Source organism: Ornithorhynchus anatinus, chromosome 9 (genome assembly GCF_004115215.2).
Source record: "Ornithorhynchus anatinus isolate Pmale09 chromosome 9, mOrnAna1.pri.v4, whole genome shotgun sequence".
Taxonomy (NCBI): Eukaryota; Metazoa; Chordata; class Mammalia; order Monotremata; family Ornithorhynchidae; genus Ornithorhynchus; species Ornithorhynchus anatinus.
In genome coordinates this window covers 16,261,265-16,281,600 of record NC_041736.1, presented here as the reverse complement: position 1 = coordinate 16,281,600, position 20,336 = coordinate 16,261,265, and the positions used below count along the sequence as shown (strand labels likewise).

Genomic DNA, 20,336 nt, shown 5'->3' with positions numbered 1-20,336 from the left:
ATTTTGTATTTTATCTGTTTTTAATAACTATGTTATCAGCAATAGTATACACAGCTTTGATTTAAAATGACTAAGCAGTGACCCCCCAAAACTGTCCATTTAGATCTGTAGGGATTTGGAGGGGTAGGGGGCACTCCAAAACTATTTTTCTGGGCTTTGGCATGAGGAAAGGAATTACTGGCACTAAGAAATAATATCTGCAACAATACACACCTTTGATGATATTGAGAAAGCAAAATTTTCAACTATTTTCAAAACTTGGTAACACTTGAAAATGCAAATGATCCACTTTTTTTTTTTTTACAGTTTTCTTCCTTTCTCTTTCTCTCCCAAAGTTTTATTTATTGTTAGTGTAGCATTATACTCTTAGGAAATGCATTCTCATGTATATTGGAATTTTTTTCTGGTTCTTTTTTTTCTTCCAACATTTGATCAATGGATGATGAACTGCTTGGGCCCAGAGAGATCTCCAATCCACCAGCTCATGTATTTGAAAGGCATCGGGTTTATTTTTAAAATGCAAATGTGCCCTACCTCAAAGACTGACTGGCAAGAAATGAACAATCTGAGCAAGTCGAGGGGTTTCCAATCAGGCCCCTGTGTTCTTCCAATCACACTAGGATCACTTCTTGTCAGAACCACTTAAACAATATCCCAGGGTCTGAATGAAGTGCCCCACAATTCAAATGAGCAGGATAATCCCTTTATAATTATTCTAGCAAATCATTTTTCACCCAGTTTAAAGTAATGATAAAGTCATTTACAAAAGAAATCAGTGCCTTTGAAATGTTGACTTGCAGGCAGAGGACTGCCTGGAGGAGGGTCACAGATAACAGGGGACTGCTGGCCTCTCAACACCAAACCCACAGTCTTTGGAACAGATTCTGATGAGGGGAGGGTCCAATAAGGTTAATACCCTGACTTTGATCTCTGTCAAAGCTGTACCAGCAAGAATTCATTTACATTTCAGATGAAAAAGGTTGACAGCATGAAAAGGCATCTTGTTTCTGGTATGTGAATGTGCTGTAATAGATCCGGGAATTCTGAAAGGAAGTTCTGAGGAAGCTAAAGGGATAAGCTGCACTGCTGCTTTTATTGGGAAGGAGATGAAAGGAAAACAAATTTCAATACGTGCAGTTCTGTAGGAACATGTAAGCCAAATACTTCCTACATTTCAAGACCTACTCTTTAACCAGCCCCCTAACATCTCAGTGACCTCATTTTTAGAGAAATATGGCCTGGAGAAAATTAATCTCAAAGAATCTAGTTTTCAAACTGGACAGTTGGTTTAAGAAATAATTAACTAGAAGATAACCTCCAGAAAATGTGCAGGTATTTTCATACTAAAACAACATCCATTTGTCACTGTCTGAAGACATTAGAGTCAATATGGCCTATTGGAAAGAGCATGGGGCTGGGAGTCCGAGGCTCTGGGTTCCAATCCAAGTTCCACCACTTACCTGCTGAGTGAATTTGAACAAGCCACTTAACGTCTCTGTGCCTGAGTTCCCTCATATGCAAAGTGAGGATTCAATACCCGTTTTCCATCCTATTTATTCTGTGAGCCCTATGTGGGACTTGATTATCTTATATTTACTCCAGAACTTAGTCCATTGCCATAGTAAGTGCTTAACAAATACCACTATCATTATTATTATTATTATTATCATTATTATTATTACTAATAATAGGGGATGGGCAGAATATGCTTCAAGTGCTGTTTTGCCCCCAAAATATTTAAATTCTAATGCCAGCAGGGAATATGAGTTCTCAATTAGAGGATTAAACATGGAAAAATTAGGAATGCCAACACAGAATGAGTTTCCATGTTTTCCAAACAAATGGTCCTACATTTCCTCATTACAGAATATATACCTAGGAAGATAGCTACCAAATGAAAGTATACTATTTCACAATAAATTTCGAATTTCTCTCATCCCAACCCACATCTGGACAATTTTACCGCCAACACCTTGATAGCATTCCAATCCCGGTCAGCGGTGTCGACTGAAGCCTCAGTGGTCCCTTTCACCTCTCCCCTGTCCAGTTTCCTGGAAGAGGAGGTAAAGGTCCAGTGTCGAAAGGTAGAGCCTCAATTATGGGAAATCGACGCTCTTAGACGTTTTATTGTTGCCAAGACAAGCCTGGATTGATAGGTTTCCGTGGGGTTTTCCTGATGTCACAGACGGTTTACCACATCAGGAGAGCAGTTCCCTTCCCAACCAATAACAGAAGCCCTAAGCCAAGGAGGTACTGTTCCTTGAGTTTGTGGGCATGAGACTTGACTGCAGGGTAACAGAGCAATAAAAAAACAGGACATCTCAGATTCTGAGACAAAAATTCTACAGCAAGCTACCTGCTCTCAGGCCCCATAATTAAGACACTGACTAAACCTTCGTGCAACATTTATTCTGCATTAAGCAGGGACAGGATGTTATAATACTCTAAAGTTGAAACATGCAATCCAGGATGTTTGCAGATTGTGAAAATTTGGCTTATAATTTTTGCAAACAGACAAGCAAGTGCTGCAGAGGAAACTCAACATCTGAGCTTTACGTTTATATTTTAAAACATATGTTGGGCATTTGGCCAAGCTGAACCATCAGAAATCAGTCTCTCCTCCTAACAACATGACATTCTATAGGGAAAAGTGTAAACCATGAGCTGCTTTCTCATTTTGCAAGCAGAATTGCATTCTTGTCCTGCTCTTTGAAGTTATAGAGACTGTCATTCTTGGGGGTGAAGTTAAGAGTTTGAATTTGAAATTATAATCATTTTTCAAAAAAAATTTTGGTTTTGAAGGCAAATGTAGAAGCATCATTGAGCAGCAGGACGGAAATGGAACAAAGTGAGAAGAAACTTTCTACTTCTAGCAGGAGTCCTGGGCAATGTGACAAATGAGTTTTTAGAGGGAGATCTGCTATGAAAAAATGGCTGTCCTGGGCCCCAGGCAGGGTACACCATGAGGGACCATATTTTTTTTTTTAAAGTCTGATTCATAGCTGTAAGTGTCTGACATTGTGCCACTCTCTGATGCTGAGCATGCAGGGCTGGTCACTTATCTTCCATGTGGTCTCCAATTTCCTGTTCTCCAGGATACTCCTGTAGCACTTTGGGGCCTATTTCACTGGGTGACTCAAGTAAGCATATTCAAATTCAGATGATCAGAAATGTTCAGAAGGGTAGCATGGGGAAGGCAGTAGATGTCTCAGTAGCAACTCTGGGCGTTAACATTTTAGTCAGAGCAAAACAAGAAGAAACCTGGGAGAGGAAGAACGAACTTAGGCTGCCATTTAACCAGGTCATAAATGATTTTGTGCTGACCCTTTAGGTTACAGGCAAGCATTAGTGAAGATTTTGGAATCACTCTTTTTTTTTTCCTTTCAGAACTTTCTATTTGCTAAGAAAACCTCAAATTGATTCCTACCATTTTGTTTTTGTTGAGGGAAAGATATAAAATAAAAAAGTTCTGTAGTGGCAATATTTCTGAGACCTTTCTGCTGTGGCCACAAAATGTGTTTTACCTTTCTTCAGGATGAAATCTAGCACATGAAAATCCCCCCACAAATTCCAAGAAAGGTGTTGACTGGACAAATGATGTTTTAATTACCTGCTTGAATATGAACAGCGGCCTGGATTCTCCTGCGACTTATTTCCTTATATTTCCTGCGAGCATCATATCCTCTCCAAGCTAAAAATACAAAACCACGTGCAGAAAATTATTTTGATTTATAGAGTTGAGATAGGCTGGATATTTCACTTTTCTACTCCACATCTCTCTCCTTCCTCCATTACCCCTTCAGCTCCCTGGCCCAGACCATCCTTTCTGGGAAATGGGTTCCGAAATCCCAACCTCAGCCCCTCAATGTCCACCTCAACTCCTCCTACAAGAAGCCATCCTCCATTTCACAGATATACTAAAATGCTCAGAAAACTTAAGCTCCAACAGACTCATACACTGTTTTTAAGGCTAATGACACGTATGCACAGAAAGACAAAGGAGAATATTGGATGTGTGAATTGTACTTTAACACTCTCCTTTTGTTTACAGACACAGTCTTGAATAGCAAAATATTTTGACAAAATCATTAGTGATGCTAAAACTGATAACCAGAAATGAACTTGAAATGTGTGTGTCAATTAGAGAGGAAAATAACCACACCTGATGTTATTTAGATTTCACAATGAACCATTATGAATATCAATAGATACTTGGCACATTATGTAATAGTTTGAAATGCCAAGATAGTTAATGAAAATGAGAAATGAAATATTTACCAGACTGAATGGTCACAGCACTATTTTCTCTCTTTACTTTCACTCTCTTGTACCACCGAGCTCCAAGCCATCCCTTGGTATAGGCCTGCATGATCACCACTCTACCTATAACTTCTCGCAGGAGCAAGTTTAACTGCTCTATATGGTAATACTTGAGAAAAACCTGCAATGAAACAATCATTTCAGCATTAGGAGTAGGCTCAAGAATAAAATATTTCAGTCAAGAGCACCATGCTCTTTTCCATTAGTAAATATTACCATTATCCACACAGTCAACACTGTTGACTGATCACTCACATGGTGCAAGATGTATACTGGGCATCACGGGTACACTTTAAAGTAATAATAATTATGGTATTTGTTAAGAGCTTACTATGTGCCTGGCACTGTAATAAGCACTGGGGTGGATGGAAGCAAAGCGGCTTGGATATAGTCCCTGTCCCATGTGGGGCTCACAGTCTCAATCCCCATTTTACAGATGAGATAACTGGGGCCCACAGAAGTCAAGTGACTTGCCTAAGGTCACACAGCAGACAAGTGGCAGAGCCTAGATTAGAACCCAGCTCCTTCTGACTCCTAGGCCCGTGCTCTATACACTATGCTCTATACACTACGTATGCTACTTTTCATAGTAGTAGTAGTAACAGAAATGGCCTCTAGCCTCTAGTAGTTAACTTTCATTGTTTCCTTTTTTAGAAATTAAGTACACTGAGAAAGGTTGGCTCCTAGTTTTCCTGTGATGTTTCATTATTTTCATGAACAGATTATCCCGACGGCAGTCCACAAATTACCAAAATTTACAAAGTGGAGAAGTGGAGTTCAGAACAGAGAGGACTGCAAAAAAAAGCTGATTCTAAAAAGGAAAGGTGTTTGGGTTAAGCTGTGTGGTTTGGGTTAACATGGGTGGTTTTTGGTCTTCGACGATTACAATTTCTGATTTTCATACCTGATAACTCCAAATGTACAGATTTTGGAAAGTAGAATTTTGTCAGATTGTTACTAAAAACTAGTGATTTGGTCAATGAGCTACTTCTACATACCCTCTTAGAAGTACAGCCAATGCTTTATTACCCATAGGGATAGAAGATGGGAATAGTTCAGATAAAAATCCACAAATTATCCCTAAGCTTTTTCAGACAATAGTTCAACCTCCTCTCTCTTAAACACAAAACTATGTGATAAACTGTACTCTAAGCATGGGTCTGTCTTTTCAGTCCTTTGGATGGAAGGTTTTTTGCATGACTAGGTGGACAGTGGGATGGGGAGAGAGGGGAGGGGAGGCCTTGATTGGGAGGGGGAGGGAGGGGAGAATGGCTTTACCAGTACAATTAAAAAACCCAAGAGTGCTATAGTTCCTGTTGCGCCCTTTAAGTTGGCCGCTATGTTTGTACCATCAACTTAAGCAAACCTATAGAGAACAGGGCAAAGCAGAAATGACATTGAGACATTCCTAACTGCAAAAAAGATCTTCTACCTTTGTTTTTCCCAGCAACCACTGGTCCAATTTGGATTTTTCCAAGATAGCAATGCAACTTTCTTTATTAGCAAGAGGAGTCTGATGGGCCTTGAATGCCAAGTAATAATATCTACAAAACAAAACAAAAAAGTTGACTGTTAAGCATTTTTCAATAAAACAGAATTACATATACCCAGTGAAAGTGAATAATGTAATATATTCTTGCTAAACAACCAAGGACCAGTTATATCTTAGATTATATAAAACACCCAACTTCATTTCTTTCCCATTCCTATAGTATAGTTGTACTGCTTGATTTGGTCCAATCTATATTTTTGTCCAATCTATATTACATATATTTTAGAAAAATAAAAGAAAACTTTAACATATTGGATTCTAGAGGTCTTTGAACATACAAAATGCTTGCATCGGGCATCTTTATCCAACTTTATATTAAAAGTCATCATTTAAAGTACTAGAGCATCACAACTCTGAACATATTTGAATATTCAGGAAAATTCCAAATAGCAATTTGCAAAAAGTAAAATATTGCTAATTCTGTCTGTACCTCTTTTCAGAGGTGTAGAATAAATATGTTTGCATAATACTACCAACATTTCAAAACTCAGTTTCTTGTTTATCATAGTGAATTTTTAAACACAAGAGTTTCTAATCCAAGAGTATCAGCTGAATTGTCTTCCCTCCATCTAGAGATCATTTATTGACTATATAACTCTATTAGAAAAGGTTTCCAAGGTTTTTCTTCAGAAACTATAGTGCATATAGAATTTTTACTTTCTATTTTGCCATGAGTGAAAAGTTCAACCCCTAAGCAACTGAAAAATGATGAGCTGTTTCCCAGGACTGTGCTCTTTCCACTTGTTGTTTGTTATATACCTAACACAACAATCAATCAATCAATCAAATTTATTGAAGGTTCACTGTATACAGAGCACTAAAAGAAGTTTTGGGAGGATACATTATAACAGAGTTGGTAGACATATTCTCTTCCCACAATGAGCTTAGAGTCTAGAGGGTCTACAGTTGAGTATATAATACAGTTGCATTCCATGCCCCAGTGGAACATGACCTGAATGGAAAACAGAGTGATTGTGCAAGCCACTGTCATTAAAATCAATTCCTCCATACAGGTCATACAGTCCTGAAGCCTCAGGACTGAAGCTCGTCCACTGTTCCCCACGGGGAACCCCAGCATTACCTGGTACTCACTGCCTTACCACTCTTCCCAACTGCAAATGAAACCAGTGGTCTAAAACAACCAAGTTCTCTCCAAAACACAACCCAATTCACTTAACCACCATTGGCAACAATGAATCCTAAAGCCTGTGTACATGCTGGATGGAGGAATAAATTATTTCCTGTTGCTTGTACTGAAAAGTAGTGATCAGTCACCATCAGTTATGCTCTCTGCTCATTACAACAAAGCAAGGAATGCCTTGGATGGTTCTTTTTGGCCACTGTCGAACATCATTTAAACTTCTCCGTCTTTCCTAATTACCCTGCTGACTCTTCTGGGATCTGCATACTGTGTATTTTACATAGTCCTGGAAATCTTTAATTAGCTTTTTCTGATCATGTCCAATCCCTTTTAAATGTCCAACTTGCATTTCCCATCATGGAGGGTGGGCTTTCAGACCTTCAGATTGTCTGGGCAGGATGTTCACCTTTGAAAAGATGCCCATTTATATGAACTCTTCCGCTCACCATGCAGGTTTTGTTCTCATCCCTTTCAGATTCAGCTTTTGTGCTCAGAGGTAAACAAACCATCTGTTCCACTAATATGGTATTCTTACACAGCCCCGAGCCAATTGTGTAATTTTATTTTCAAAAATGTTCAGGCGTGGCCTGAAACATGTCGTTTCCCTTGAATTTTTTTTGTAAATTACCCTTTTGAGGGTCATCATTGAATTAGTTTTGCTTTGAGGTACACTGTTCTTTTTCCCTATTAATCACTACTGTTATTTTCCAGACTTAGTGTCTTCCTTTGAATAAACATTTCCACACTGTCAAAACTGGGATGGCATTCACAGTCACAGTCATGATTATTTTAGTTCTCCAAGGTTCCATAATTTGTGGTGCTTCCATCCAAGATCTTTTAAATCTCTCAACATGGTTGGTTTCTTAAGTTTTGATATCTACCTTCACCTTACATTCAGAAAAACAGAACCCTAGAGTGGAGAAATGATCGGCCTATGTCTACACAAAGCCTACAGACACCATGAATTAATTGAAGAGTTGGGAAAATAAGGCATCCTAAATCTCAGTCTTCTGTCCCCTTCATTGGAGTAGATTGCCACTCCAAACTGTACTATTCAAATGTATTTTCTTGAAGCACAGAAACTTAATAATTGTGGTATTAGTTAAGCGCTTACTATGTGTCAAGCACTGTCCTAAGCACTGTGGAATATCCAAGATAATCAGGTCAGGCACAGTCCCTGTCCCACACAGGGCTCACAATCTAAGTAGGAAGGAGAACAGGTATTGAATCCTCATTTTACAGATGAGATAACAGAGGCACAGAGAAGTTAAGTGACTTGCTCAAGGTCACACAGCTTTTCCCATTCACTTAGTACAGTGCTCTGCACACAGTAAGCGCTTAATAAATACAATTGAATTAATGAATGAATGAAAGGTACATGGCAGAGCCGGGATTAGAACCCAAGTCCTCTGACTCCTAGGCTTGTGCTCTTTCCACCAGGCCACACTGCTCCTCTACCCATTCCTGGAGTTCCCACCTTTCTCTTGACAATAATAATGATGGTGATTATAAGAATAATAATAGCTATTATTATTGTGATATTTGTCAAGTGCTTATGATCCATCAAACACTGTGCTAATTTAGGCCTCTTCTTATTCCGTGGAGATGGAGTACAGCTGGACCATCCACTACCTAACACCCTTTCAAACACATCAAAAGTACTAGGTTCCCAAATTTGAGGCTTTAGGAAGTGCTGCAACCTTGGCAAACCACATTAAACTCCTCAAAGATGGGACAGCAACACAATGTTCTCCCCCTACCCCAAATGAAAGTTATAGTGTCATGCACACGGTAGATGTTTTAGATGGGGAAGATTGCCAAATGTCCTCCAGTAAACTCTGGAAGGTAAGGCTCCCCAGGAAAATTCAAAATGAAAAAGAAGTGGTACTGGAAAATGCCAATTCAGTGTGGAGAGATTACTTCTCTAGAACACATTCCAAACCATGGTGCATAGAGACAAGCACTCTGCTATAAAGATTGGACTTTCCAATCACTATAATCACTGAGGATGTATTAAGCTTCCACTCTACTAGCTGCTATTCTCAATAGTCTCCATGGCTCTGGGCAGAAGTACGGGGCACTTGATTCAGCTCCAGAACAAATTAAAATGTGTAGAGTTACATTCTGCCAAAGTAAATTTCCTTGGTTGCTTTATCTAGACACTGTAACCTCTGGAATACAAGCCAGACCCTCTCTCCCTCCTCTTCTAGAACAAGCTTGGTGAGTCTTATTGTCAATCCCAGTATGGCGGGACAGGAAAAGAAACAGCGGAAAATCAGTCAGTCCGACTTCCCTGCCATCTGATCCTCCTGCCAATTGGCACTTGGTTCTACCCAGGCTTGAAAAACATTTCCCTGATCCACCCTTTCCTGTCCACCCAAATTGGCTCCACCCTGGTCACATCACATCAATCTCCTAATAATAATAATAATAATGGTATTTGTTAAGCCCTTACTATGTGCCAAGCACTGCTCTAAGCACTGGGGTAGATCATCTTACATCATCTTACAGATGAGGAAATTGAGGCACAAGTAAGTGAAGTGGCTTGTCCATGGTCCCATAGTAGGCAAGTGGGTAAGCCAGCATTTAGTCAGAATCTCTGACTCCCAGGCCCGTGTTCCTTCAACTAGGACACAGTGCTTCCACACGGCTTCCTTTTGGGCAGGGAAAGTGCCACTTTATTCTGAATTCATTCATTCATATTTATTAAGTGCTTACTGTGTGCAGAGCACTGTACTAAGCGCTTGGGAAAGTACAATAAATAATAAACAGTGACAATCGCTGCCCAAGACGAGCTCACAGTCTAGAGTGGGGGAGACAGACATCAATAAAAATAAATACAATTACAGATATATACATAAGTTCTCTGGCACTAGGGGGGTGGGGGAAAGCAAAGGGAGCAAGTCAGAGTGATGTAGAAGGGAGTGGGAGAAGAGGAAAAGTGGGACTCAGTCAAGGAAGGCCTCTTGGAAGAGATGTGCCTTCAATAAAACTTTGAAGGGGTGAGAGGAATTGTCTGCCAGATTTGAGGAGGGAGGGCATTCCAGACCAGAGGCAGAAGGTGGTCTGGGGATTGGTGGTGAGAGAGGAGAGATCGAGGCACAGGGTGAAGGTTAGTACCAGAGGAGCGAAGTATGCAGGCTGGGTTGTAGAAGGCGAGAAGCAAGGTGAGGTAGGAGGGGGCAAGTGATGGAGTGCTTTAAAGGCAATAGTGACGAATTTTTGTTTGATATGGAGGTGGATTGGCAACCAATGGAGATTTTTAAGGCAGGGGAGTGACAATTCCCAAGTGCCTAGTACAGTGCATTTCACCAAGGGATACCTAATAAATAATTACCAATGATAATCACAGATATATGTCTAGACATTCATGAGCCATAGAAGGACTTTATTACCGTGTAGCAAGACTATATTTCTTGGTCCTCTTCCATTATCTCCTTTCCCTGCCTTTCTGAATTTATTTTTGCAAGTTTTCTGTATCCAGATCACACCCTCACAGATATACTAGCCTGTAATGAATACCATTAACATATTACACACACTATCATCCTATTATCTCTTAGAAACCACCAGTCTGGAGACCAATCCTTAGTTTCCTTGGGAGGCCAAAAAGAAGGCTATTTCAAGCTTATGATGGCTCAAATGAAGCAGCAGGAAAAGGCCCATTTCTAAGGGACAGAGGGGAAGGGATATTTTTCTCTTTTGACATTTGTTCCTTGTTAGTTTTGTCATTTCAGAAGAAAAGCTTTGGAGGACAAAAGACAATGCTTCCTTTTCTATGTCTGTACCACGCCAAACACACCCACCCATAGCGCAAAGATTTAAGTGATTGAAACCTTAATCCTGGCAGTTCTGCTACTGATCTTACTGTTGTAAGTAATTCACTATCTAGTCCTTACTCCCTTTCTGGCCAGATGTTCTGATGAGTTTACTGTTCTCCATAAATAATACTTTAATCATAAAGAAAAAGACATGGGAAAAGAAAAGCATTCAAAGAAAGTACCTGCACTGGGGAAATTTCAGGTAGTGTACACATTAAGCAAAACCCAAACAGTCCTAGGATTACTGTGTATTAAAACCCACATGAAAGAGAATCCCTTTTCCCTTTGGAAATCCCCCAAGTCTAAGTTATGAAGTTCAAGGGAAGGGAGTAGGATGTATTCTTTAAAATTAATGATGATTTTAAAAAGTAGGGGAAGCGAAATGGGGTTTATTTTATATGTATAAAGAAATGGTGAAGATACAAGAATTCAAAGTAAATGGTTACATTTTAGAGTATGGCAGAATGAACAAAATACAGTGCAATCATGTCCTGGGCTCTGGTTCATGTGGTGTTAGGGAGAGATGGAAGATGTTTCTTGCTCTGCTTAGTGGAAAAGGACTCTTGTTTGAGATTTTGTGTCTAGTGAAAAACGAAAGCTGAGATCAAAGCTGGGGCTACTCCACTCAGAAGGTGTGTGTGCCTACCATTATTAACATTAATAAAAGCCTAGACCTGCATACAAAAAGAAGAGCATTCACAGCAGTCCATTATTTGACAACTACCTTTAAACAAAAGGAACTACATAGACATGGTTGCGGCAATAATAGACCAATGGGTAATAATGATCAGGCTGATTACTTCCGGTAAAAATGGACAAAGGTGAATGTGGGCCATTTTGGACTCTTAAATGGATCAGGACTCAGTTTTTAAGAATAGATATTTATATAGTGTTAATTATGCTATATGAATAGGCATAAGGCACAGATGCTGTACACCCATGAAATAAATACACAAATGCCTGTACTGATAGCCACTGTGCTTACATTTGCACATTTGCTATCCCATACGATATAGACACACGGGTGTATGCTTTCTATACTTTTCTGAAATGCTGGTTCCAATTGTGAATTTTTGCCGTGACAGACTGCACAGGCAGGAGCAGGAAGTGTGACCTCCATGATGCCTGATCCCACAGAGCACCTCTAAGGAGGAAGCTCCTTTCCTGCTGGGCATACCAGGCTGGAGGCAGGTTTGCTGCTGAGCCTGGCACTGATTATGGGATGGTGCAGAATGACACAGCCTTCGAATCATCGTACAGAGGAAATGTCCCCAACAGAGAAGGAAAGGCTGGTCTAGGCAGTGTTGCCAGAAATGCCAAGGAGGATCTTTAAGGTTAACTCTGCCAATGCCAATAAAAATGGGGGCACTGGAAGTTGGGGTGACTCAGGGTTTCTGTAAAACCTTTTCACCTAGGAGTTCCCTAATCCCACAACACAATTCAGCACCTCGACCTTCTAAGCCTATTTCTGCTGGCTAGAGTCTACAATAAAGACAAACACAAAAAGGCAAAGAGTCACATTAAACAAGACTTTATCTTTTATTTACCCCCTCTTATGAACCCTGAATGGCTCTGTTCCCTGCCTTTGATTGTTTTGTCTGCATATTTCCTGCTAAGAGTTTACAAAATAGCACTATTGAACAGGAAGATAAGAAGCACACCTATTTGTTTAATAACATCAAGGGAGAAAAACTGCTAGCTCATCCATTTTGTTGTTAAGTTGCTCAAAAGGATCAAAATACCAATTAACTTGCTGGCTCAGAAAAATCTTTGATATCCTCAGATTTACTGACATTTTGAAACTCTTGTTCATACTTGTCTAATGGCTTTCTGATTATGAACAAAGAAGTAATAATCTGTTTAGCATTTGACCTGTTTTCTTCAATATTTTTATGTATTCAAGATATTTGGTGCCTAAAAATACTTGACTAGTCACATTTCTCAGTTAAAGATTCCGTTTTCTTGTTCCACTCCTGAATTTTAAAATCAGCTCAAAGGCCCCACAGAGAAAAGGCTTCGGTTTCTCCTGTTCAACCTCAGAGGTGTACAGTACAAGGTATTTCCTGCTATTTCATTTGAAGAGGTAGGGGTGGGTGGGTTTGGGGAACAGAGTGGGCTCCTCAAATTCTGGTTCCTCTTGTCAATGATTGCTATTTTAGAATTCTGGTTTAGGAATCAGAAAGTTGAGATTTAGCACAAGCTGCCAAGTGGATGCAAAAGAAAGCCAGGGGAATATCTGATGGGGTGTGGTTGTTTTTGTGCCACTGTTTGATTCTTGATCTCTGGACATCCTCAGATTAACAAAGCTCTGCAAGGAGGTTTTGCAGAAAGCCTGTGTAAATTCCATCCATTGCCATGTGTGTTTGCACATTCTTTCTCTCTCTCACCCGCCCCCTTCTTCCCTCTCCCCACCCCCTTACAAACACACACATACACACTCCAAGGAAAAAGGAAGGGGGAATGGACTATGAAACAGAGGTGGCATCAGAATCTAGGGTGCAGCAAAAGCCAGACACTCCCCGGAATCCTCCCCTCCATTTCTTATGCCCAGAGGGGCACCACCTCTGCTCAGGGTCTGGAACGCCTTCCCCTTTTGTCTCTTGCAGCCAAATGTTGAATGGGCAGAGATGGAAAGGAGCTGGGGAGGCAGAATCCTGAGCCCATGGCTCTGGGCCTACCTTTTCACAAACTCTTCAAAGAGGATGCGGTGAGAGTATCCCTGGCGTCGGATGCTGACAGTTTCCAGAATGCCAGTATAGCGTAGCTGAACCAATACCCTCTCCCGAGAGAACTTCATGGCCTCTCGGTCATCATTGGGCTTGATGCAGCGGACAAAATGAGGTTGCCCGATTACCATCTTGGAGAGCAGGTCCATCAACGAATACTACCAGGAGAAGCAAGAAATGTCCATATCATGAGAGACCCCAAAATGTGAATATCGCAACTAGAGTTCCGGCCTGGAAGAAAGCCTTCCCTCAGGCTATAACACTCCTTACCCTGAGGTGGGGAGGCACAAGACAAATGGTGAATAGAACAGAAGATCAATTTTTCTAGAACATTTTTCATTTTGAGATCTTAAAGCACCAGGGCAGGACTGGGCCAAAGGAAACTGGGAAAATCTAAGTGGTCGACATGGACCACATTGGCTCAGCTTGGTGCTAAGGGGCAATTTATTTACTCCACGTTAGAGCTTAATGAATACCACAATTATTATTTTCTTCTTGAATGAAAAGTGCCCATTTTTCTAGAAATCTCCCACAAACGCATTTAGGTGATCACACTGCAGCATACCCGGAAGTAAGAAGCTACAGTTTGTCTCTTCATGTTAGTGGTTTCTTCTGGGTGCCGCATCACTTCCATAGTGTCAACCTGGAAACAAAGTCAGAAAGAAGCAGCTAGCAGACATAGAAGTTTAGGATCCTTAGTCCTCCAAATCTAAGGATATAACAACTTCCAAATCCATGTACCAGGATATTTATATTCATTCATTCTTTCATTCTTCCATTTCTGGTGACATTTTAAAATATTGATTCAATCATCCCAGAATATATGTGACTACACAAAAGCACATACCTGCATATCTATCTTATTCATTTAATAGCTATTTATTCCATATCAAAACTTGAATAAATGTATATGGGTATCAATCAAAATTCAGAAAACTACAGAAAGACCAGTATTTGAGAGGCTGTTTCTCAGGAGAGGTATTAAATTGTAGGTGAAAACAACTGATTTTATTTTTTTCAACAAAATAAAAGAAAGGACAGCCTTAATATCTTGGATTGCTTCCCCCAACAGAAAAGACACAACGTGGCTCTGTGGATAGAGCACAGGTCTGGGAGTCAGTAGGACTTGAGTTCTAATCCTGATTCTGCCACATGTCTGCTGGGTGACTTGGGGCAAGTCACTTAACTTATCTGGGCCTCAGTTACCTCATCTGTAAAATGGGGATTAAAAGTATGAGCCCCACGTGAGACAGGAACTTTGTCCAAACTGATTAACTTGTATCTACCTCAGTGCTTATAACAGTGCTTTGCATAGAGTAAGTGCTTAACAAGTACCATTATTATGGTTATTATTTTTATTACATTCTAAGATGTTAGGAGTGATTCAGCTGAACAGATGGACTACTGTACTGGCCTCACACTGCTCTGTTCTAGGATATCTTAAGAATATAACCTAACAAATTCATTCTATATTCCAAAATAATCAGAAGATATGTCCAACAGCCATATATAACCCCAGCTCTTCCACATGTCTGCTGTGTGACCTTGGGCAAGGCCAAGGCCTTCTCTGTAAAATGGGGATTGAGACTGTGAGCCCCACATGGGACATGCACTGTGACTGTCCTAATTAGCTTGTATTTACCTCAGTGCTTACAACAGGGTCTCGAACATGGTAAGTGTTTAACACATACCATTAAAAAAACCAAACAAAAAAACAGCATTGTTTTTCCCATTCCTCTTCATTTTTTCCCCGGCCAAATATCCTAGGGAAAACAAATAGACACTTCTCTAAATCCTGAGTTAGTATGCAAAATCCCTGGCCTGTTTCTTGAGAATGTAATAAATAGCTACTCTCTTAGACTGTGTTTTGCTGGCACTGCTCATCAGAGGTGCGTGTACCCCACTGCTTCCAGATATGATGATTTCCTTGGACACTCCAATTCCAGCAGAGATACCCCAGGCTGCCCCATGTCCTAACCTGGAGTATCACAGGCTCCAAGTGCATTTGAAGAAAGCGTTTGAGACAAGCAGCCCAGGGCTCTATAAGAACCAGTAGACAATTTGTGCCTTAAGGTTAATTTAGGAACCAAGTAGACATCCCCTTCCCAGTACATGAATGCTGGTGATCATGGGGATGTGAATCAGCAGCTGATTCAGACTTCTGACTGCGGTTAGGAGGTGATTCGTGGTTTCTAAAAAGGAAAACTACAATCACTCTCACCTCTGATCACCCATTTTCCAATTTTTCGGCATCTGAAACTAGATATTCAGAGCTGGAGATTGGCTACACCTATATTTAGCTTGCTTCTGCTCCTAGCGGTGCTGGAGGGTAGCCAGAACCAGCCTGAACTCAGCTCCAGTATGAGACAAGGTCCTGGAATGGGCATTCTAGGGCAAGAAGGAAGGGGCAGGTCTGGGAGGGGTTGTGCCACCTGGAGCCTCCCCCAGCTCCTTTGGTGGCCAGCAGATCCAGCCCTGCTTCTCCCATTTTACTTCACTCCAAGACCGTGGTCTGTGTGCTCTGTGTCTTCTTCAGTGACTGCTGTCCACCACCAGCCCTGAAAACCCAGGACTTCAGCAGTGCCAGGGGCCTTAGGATTCTGGTTAAGAAACTTACTTTTACTTTCAGCATTGGTTCTAAGTCCAGAGTTACTGAATTCAGAGGGGATGGCTGGCCCTATTTCTGGCCATGGGGTGAGTCCTGGGAGATGCTAAAACCTAGGTAGGCAAAGGGAAGGCAATAGCTCTGCTCTGCCCATCTTAGATTATTCACTGATACAAAGGACTAGACTTTTTGTTTCTTTATCTCCTACACAAAATCCCAGTTAGGGAGTGAAAGGCAGGGAGGAAATGAACAGGCTAGCTAGGCACCTGTTAAAGATCCTGGGAATGGATTCACTTGCTCCTTCCAGAGATTTGGGAGAACCCAGCGTTTTTCAGGCTACTATGTCCTCTACGGTTAGTGACCCCTGAATGAAGAAAAGGTGCTTTTGAGAGGACAGGAAAGAAATGGGAAATCTCCCTGAGGTCACAATGAAACCAGTGACTTTCCTATGATTTCCTTAAAATTCTTCAACTAAAATTTGAAGGCTGAAAGAGGGTGGGCTTGAGGAGTAAGAGAGGGGACTGGGGACTGAATCCTCCTGGGAAGGCTAGAAAACCCACAAGAATGCTAAGTGTCAAATCCCGGCCAGCCCATTTTTGGCTTCAGGCCGCAGGGGCCAGAGAAGAGATTTGATCATTATTTTCAAAGGAATAACTTTGAGTCAGCAACATGAGTTCTCAGATGGCAAACAGTACCATTCCTGGGTCAGACCAGTGGTACCCGCCCACTTTTCTGTCTCTGACTGTGACAAGAAAACTCTTGGTGGACTGCTGGTTAGCTACTCTAATGCCTAGGGACAAAATGTCAGTCCCTCTAACAAATTTACATCCCCTCTCAGACATCATCTCAGTCTCTCCTTCCACCCCCCGCCAAAAAAAGATTTGTGTCTGTGGGTTCAGGGCATACCCTTGAGTCACCTGAAAAGGGTGACTCCCTTCACCTGCCCCTGCTGTCAGCAAGAACCTTTCTGAAAAGGGATAGTGTGAATGATAACAATTGTGGATATCAATTACAAACAGATTGTGTGGGATTACTGCAGTTGAACCAAAAACACTCTGAATAGAACATCGGCAGCATTTTAGCGCTCACTTGATCTGTGGCAGTTTACCATCTGCTCTGAACAGGTGGCACTGGAATGAACTATGAACATTTGAACTGGGTAATGCTGCTGTCAGCACATGTGCTATACTTAGTGGGCCACACTGAAGGCAGCCTGTTCCAAGAGGTGGTAGGTGATTCCATAGTCTCCCTCCAACATTAAAATAGACTGCAGACTGTAAGCTCCTGGTGGGCAGGGAATGTGGCTATTAGCTCTGTTGTGTTTTACTGTCCCAAAAGCTTAGTGCAATGCTCTGCACTCAATAAGCACCACTTATTAAATGGCAATTGACTGGCTGCCCAAAATATGACGATGTTACCTTGAGGAGGTATTTTAGAGACTGCATGCAAACTAAGGGAATTAAACACTCAACACCATTAGAGAATAGGGGTGAAGAAGACAGGGAGAAAGACACAAAATGGAACAGGGTTTTCAAAGGTAAAAGATAAAGTTGATATACTATAGAAGAAATTGACCTGATTTGAAGTTGCTTGAAATAATGGTGGGAGGGGAATGTCTACCAACCCTGTTGTATTTTACTCTCTCAAGCACTTAGTATAGTACTCTGCAGACAGAAAGTGCTCAGTAAGTACTATTGATTGATTAATACAATTACTAAACTCCACTAAGGACCTGGGTTCTAATCCTGGGACCACCACTTGTCTGTTGGGTGACTTTCACTTCACTTCTCTGTGCCTCCAATACCTCATCTGTAAAATGGGGATTAAGACTGTGAGCCCCATGTGGGATGTGGACCATGTCCAACCTGATTAGTTTACGTCTGGCCCAGTGCTTAGTACAGTGTCTGGCACACAGTAAACGTAACAAATACCCCTGAAAAAAGCAGTTAATGAAAGTTTATAACAAGTACATGTTCAGCTGGTACTTTTTTAAATGACAGTGAGTGAAAAAGGGCTGTCTAAAGAAAAAATCTTCTCATCCTGGAAGGGCAGTAACAGCTTACTCAGCATAGGTAATATCAAAATCCTTCAGTAGGTCATGTGACAAAATAAACACTGGAGTCCTGATTAGAACAGCAGGATGCCAGCTCAGGAGAGGGAACTGGGATCACTTCAGAATCTTTTCCAGGGAAGTGGTATTTTAGGCAATTCTATCTCTAATTAAGTTCAAAGGAGAGAAGCATTTTGGGCTCACCCTGAGAAATTCTAACCAAAATAAGAGAGTGTTTTGGGGCATGGGAGGTGTGGGTTGGGTGAGGGGGAGAGGAGACAGAGAGGGAGTGAGAGTAGAGAAGGGGGAAAAGGCTGTGACAGTAGTGCACTTCTTGGCTGATGTTTCAGGAGCCTTGTGGTGTAGGTACTCGTGATTCCAAAAAGCTCAGTTCTAAGTGCCCAATTTCTCAGATGCTAGAGATGACTGTCTGTAAAAGGATTCTTTAAGACATCAGAGCTTTTCCAATAACTGAACTCTCCTGTGCAGAAATAATCTTCTCTGCAGCACTAATGCTAGCCTAATGAGGAAAAAGGGGAGCCTAGGGAAATGAACCAAGCTAGTTGATGGTGAGCACTCTCATGGGTGCATTCTGGCGCCTGAGGTGGAAGGAAGCTCTGAATTCAAGGATAGGAAAATGAGCCCTGAGATGAAAAAGCAAATATTTCTGTTTCTGAGAGATATCTCCTGATCCAAAATGCATAGAAATAATCAGTGGTGCAAAGCATCTGTAAGCTGCAGTAGGAGCTCAGACCACCAGCTCTCCAGCCCAGTATCCTACCTCCGGCAGAACCTGTACAATAATTAATAATAATTATGGTACTTGTTAAGCACTTACTATGTGCCAAGCACTGTTCTAAGCACTGGAGTAGATACAAGCTAATCAGGTTGGACACAGTCCCTATCCCACATGGGGCTCACACTCCTATCCAGCATGGCAAAGTGAATAGAGCATGGGTCTGGGAGTCAGAAGGTCATGGCTTCCAATCCTGACTCCGCTACTTGTCTGATATGTAACCTTGGGCAAGTAACTTCACTTCTTCTGTGCCTCATTTATCTCATCTGCAAAATGGGGATTGAGACTGGAAGCTCCAAATGGGACAGGGACTACGTCCCACTCAATTTGCTTGTATCCACCCCAGCGCTTAACACAATACCTGATACACAGTTAGAGCTTAAAAAATACCACAATTATTATTATTCCCATTTTACAGATGAGGTAACTGAGGCACGGAGATGTGAAGTAACTTGCCCAAGGTCACAAAGCAGATCATACAGCAGGTCACACAGTGGCGGAGTGGACATTAGAACCCAGGTCCATCTGACTTCCAGACCCGAACTCTATCCATTAAACCACGCTACTTCTCCATCCATGTGGATGGCAGCGGTTCCATGTGATTTTGTCTGGGGCTCCATAAGCACGCTCTCTACCTAGATGACAACATGGGACAAGCACCTCATTCCTTTCCCATTCTGTCTGACACTGCATTTTGGAGACTGTGTTCCTGGTACAGAACCTTGGCAAATAATAATAATGTTAGTATTTGGTAAGCATTTACTATGTGCAGAGCACTGTTCTAAGTGCTGGGGTAGATACAGCGTAATCAGGTTCCCACGTGAGGCTCACAATCTTCATCCCCATTGTACAGAGAGGTAACTGAGGCACAGAGAAGTGAAATGACTTGCCCATAGTCACACAGCTGACAAGAGGCAGATCCGGGATTCGAACCCATGACCTCTGACTCCCAAGCCCGGGCTCTTTCCACTGAGCCACTCTGCAAATAAACACTTAGCATGGGAATGAGATGGTTCCTTAGGGCATGAGGGGCGTGATTCTCCAGGTTAAAAGCAAAGAGGAAAAGAAAGGAGAGCAGAAGTATTCTGGAAAGGCTAGAATGATCCAGGGAAAAGCAAAGGCCATTTCACATCTCTATAAAGATGGGGAAGGAACCTGGGTTGGATGTGAATGCAGTAACATTGTTCCATGTGCTTCATCTGCAGATCATCAAATGAATTGCAGTGGGTGAAAAGCAGCATCTGTCTTATAACCCTGTCTTGAGAGGAAGGCTAAAATATGCCCCAAACCCTGCCTCATAAAGATCCTTCACGTCAGTGTTGTTT

General features: G+C 41.5%; 1 protein-coding gene across 1 annotated transcript in view; it reads right to left on the bottom strand.

Annotated features, from left to right (window-relative positions):
* Window positions 1–20,336, bottom strand: part of MYO3B (myosin IIIB) — a 262,024-nt gene that overhangs the window by 96,725 nt on the left and 144,963 nt on the right. The window contains exons 22-26 of the mRNA XM_039913176.1: window positions 14,126–14,203; window positions 13,513–13,718; window positions 5,753–5,864; window positions 4,279–4,441; window positions 3,611–3,691 (exon numbers count right to left, since the gene is read on the bottom strand). Of these exons, the coding sequence (XP_039769110.1) occupies window positions 3,611–3,691; window positions 4,279–4,441; window positions 5,753–5,864; window positions 13,513–13,718; window positions 14,126–14,203 (640 nt within the window). The remainder of the gene's footprint in view (window positions 1–3,610; window positions 3,692–4,278; window positions 4,442–5,752; window positions 5,865–13,512; window positions 13,719–14,125; window positions 14,204–20,336) is intronic.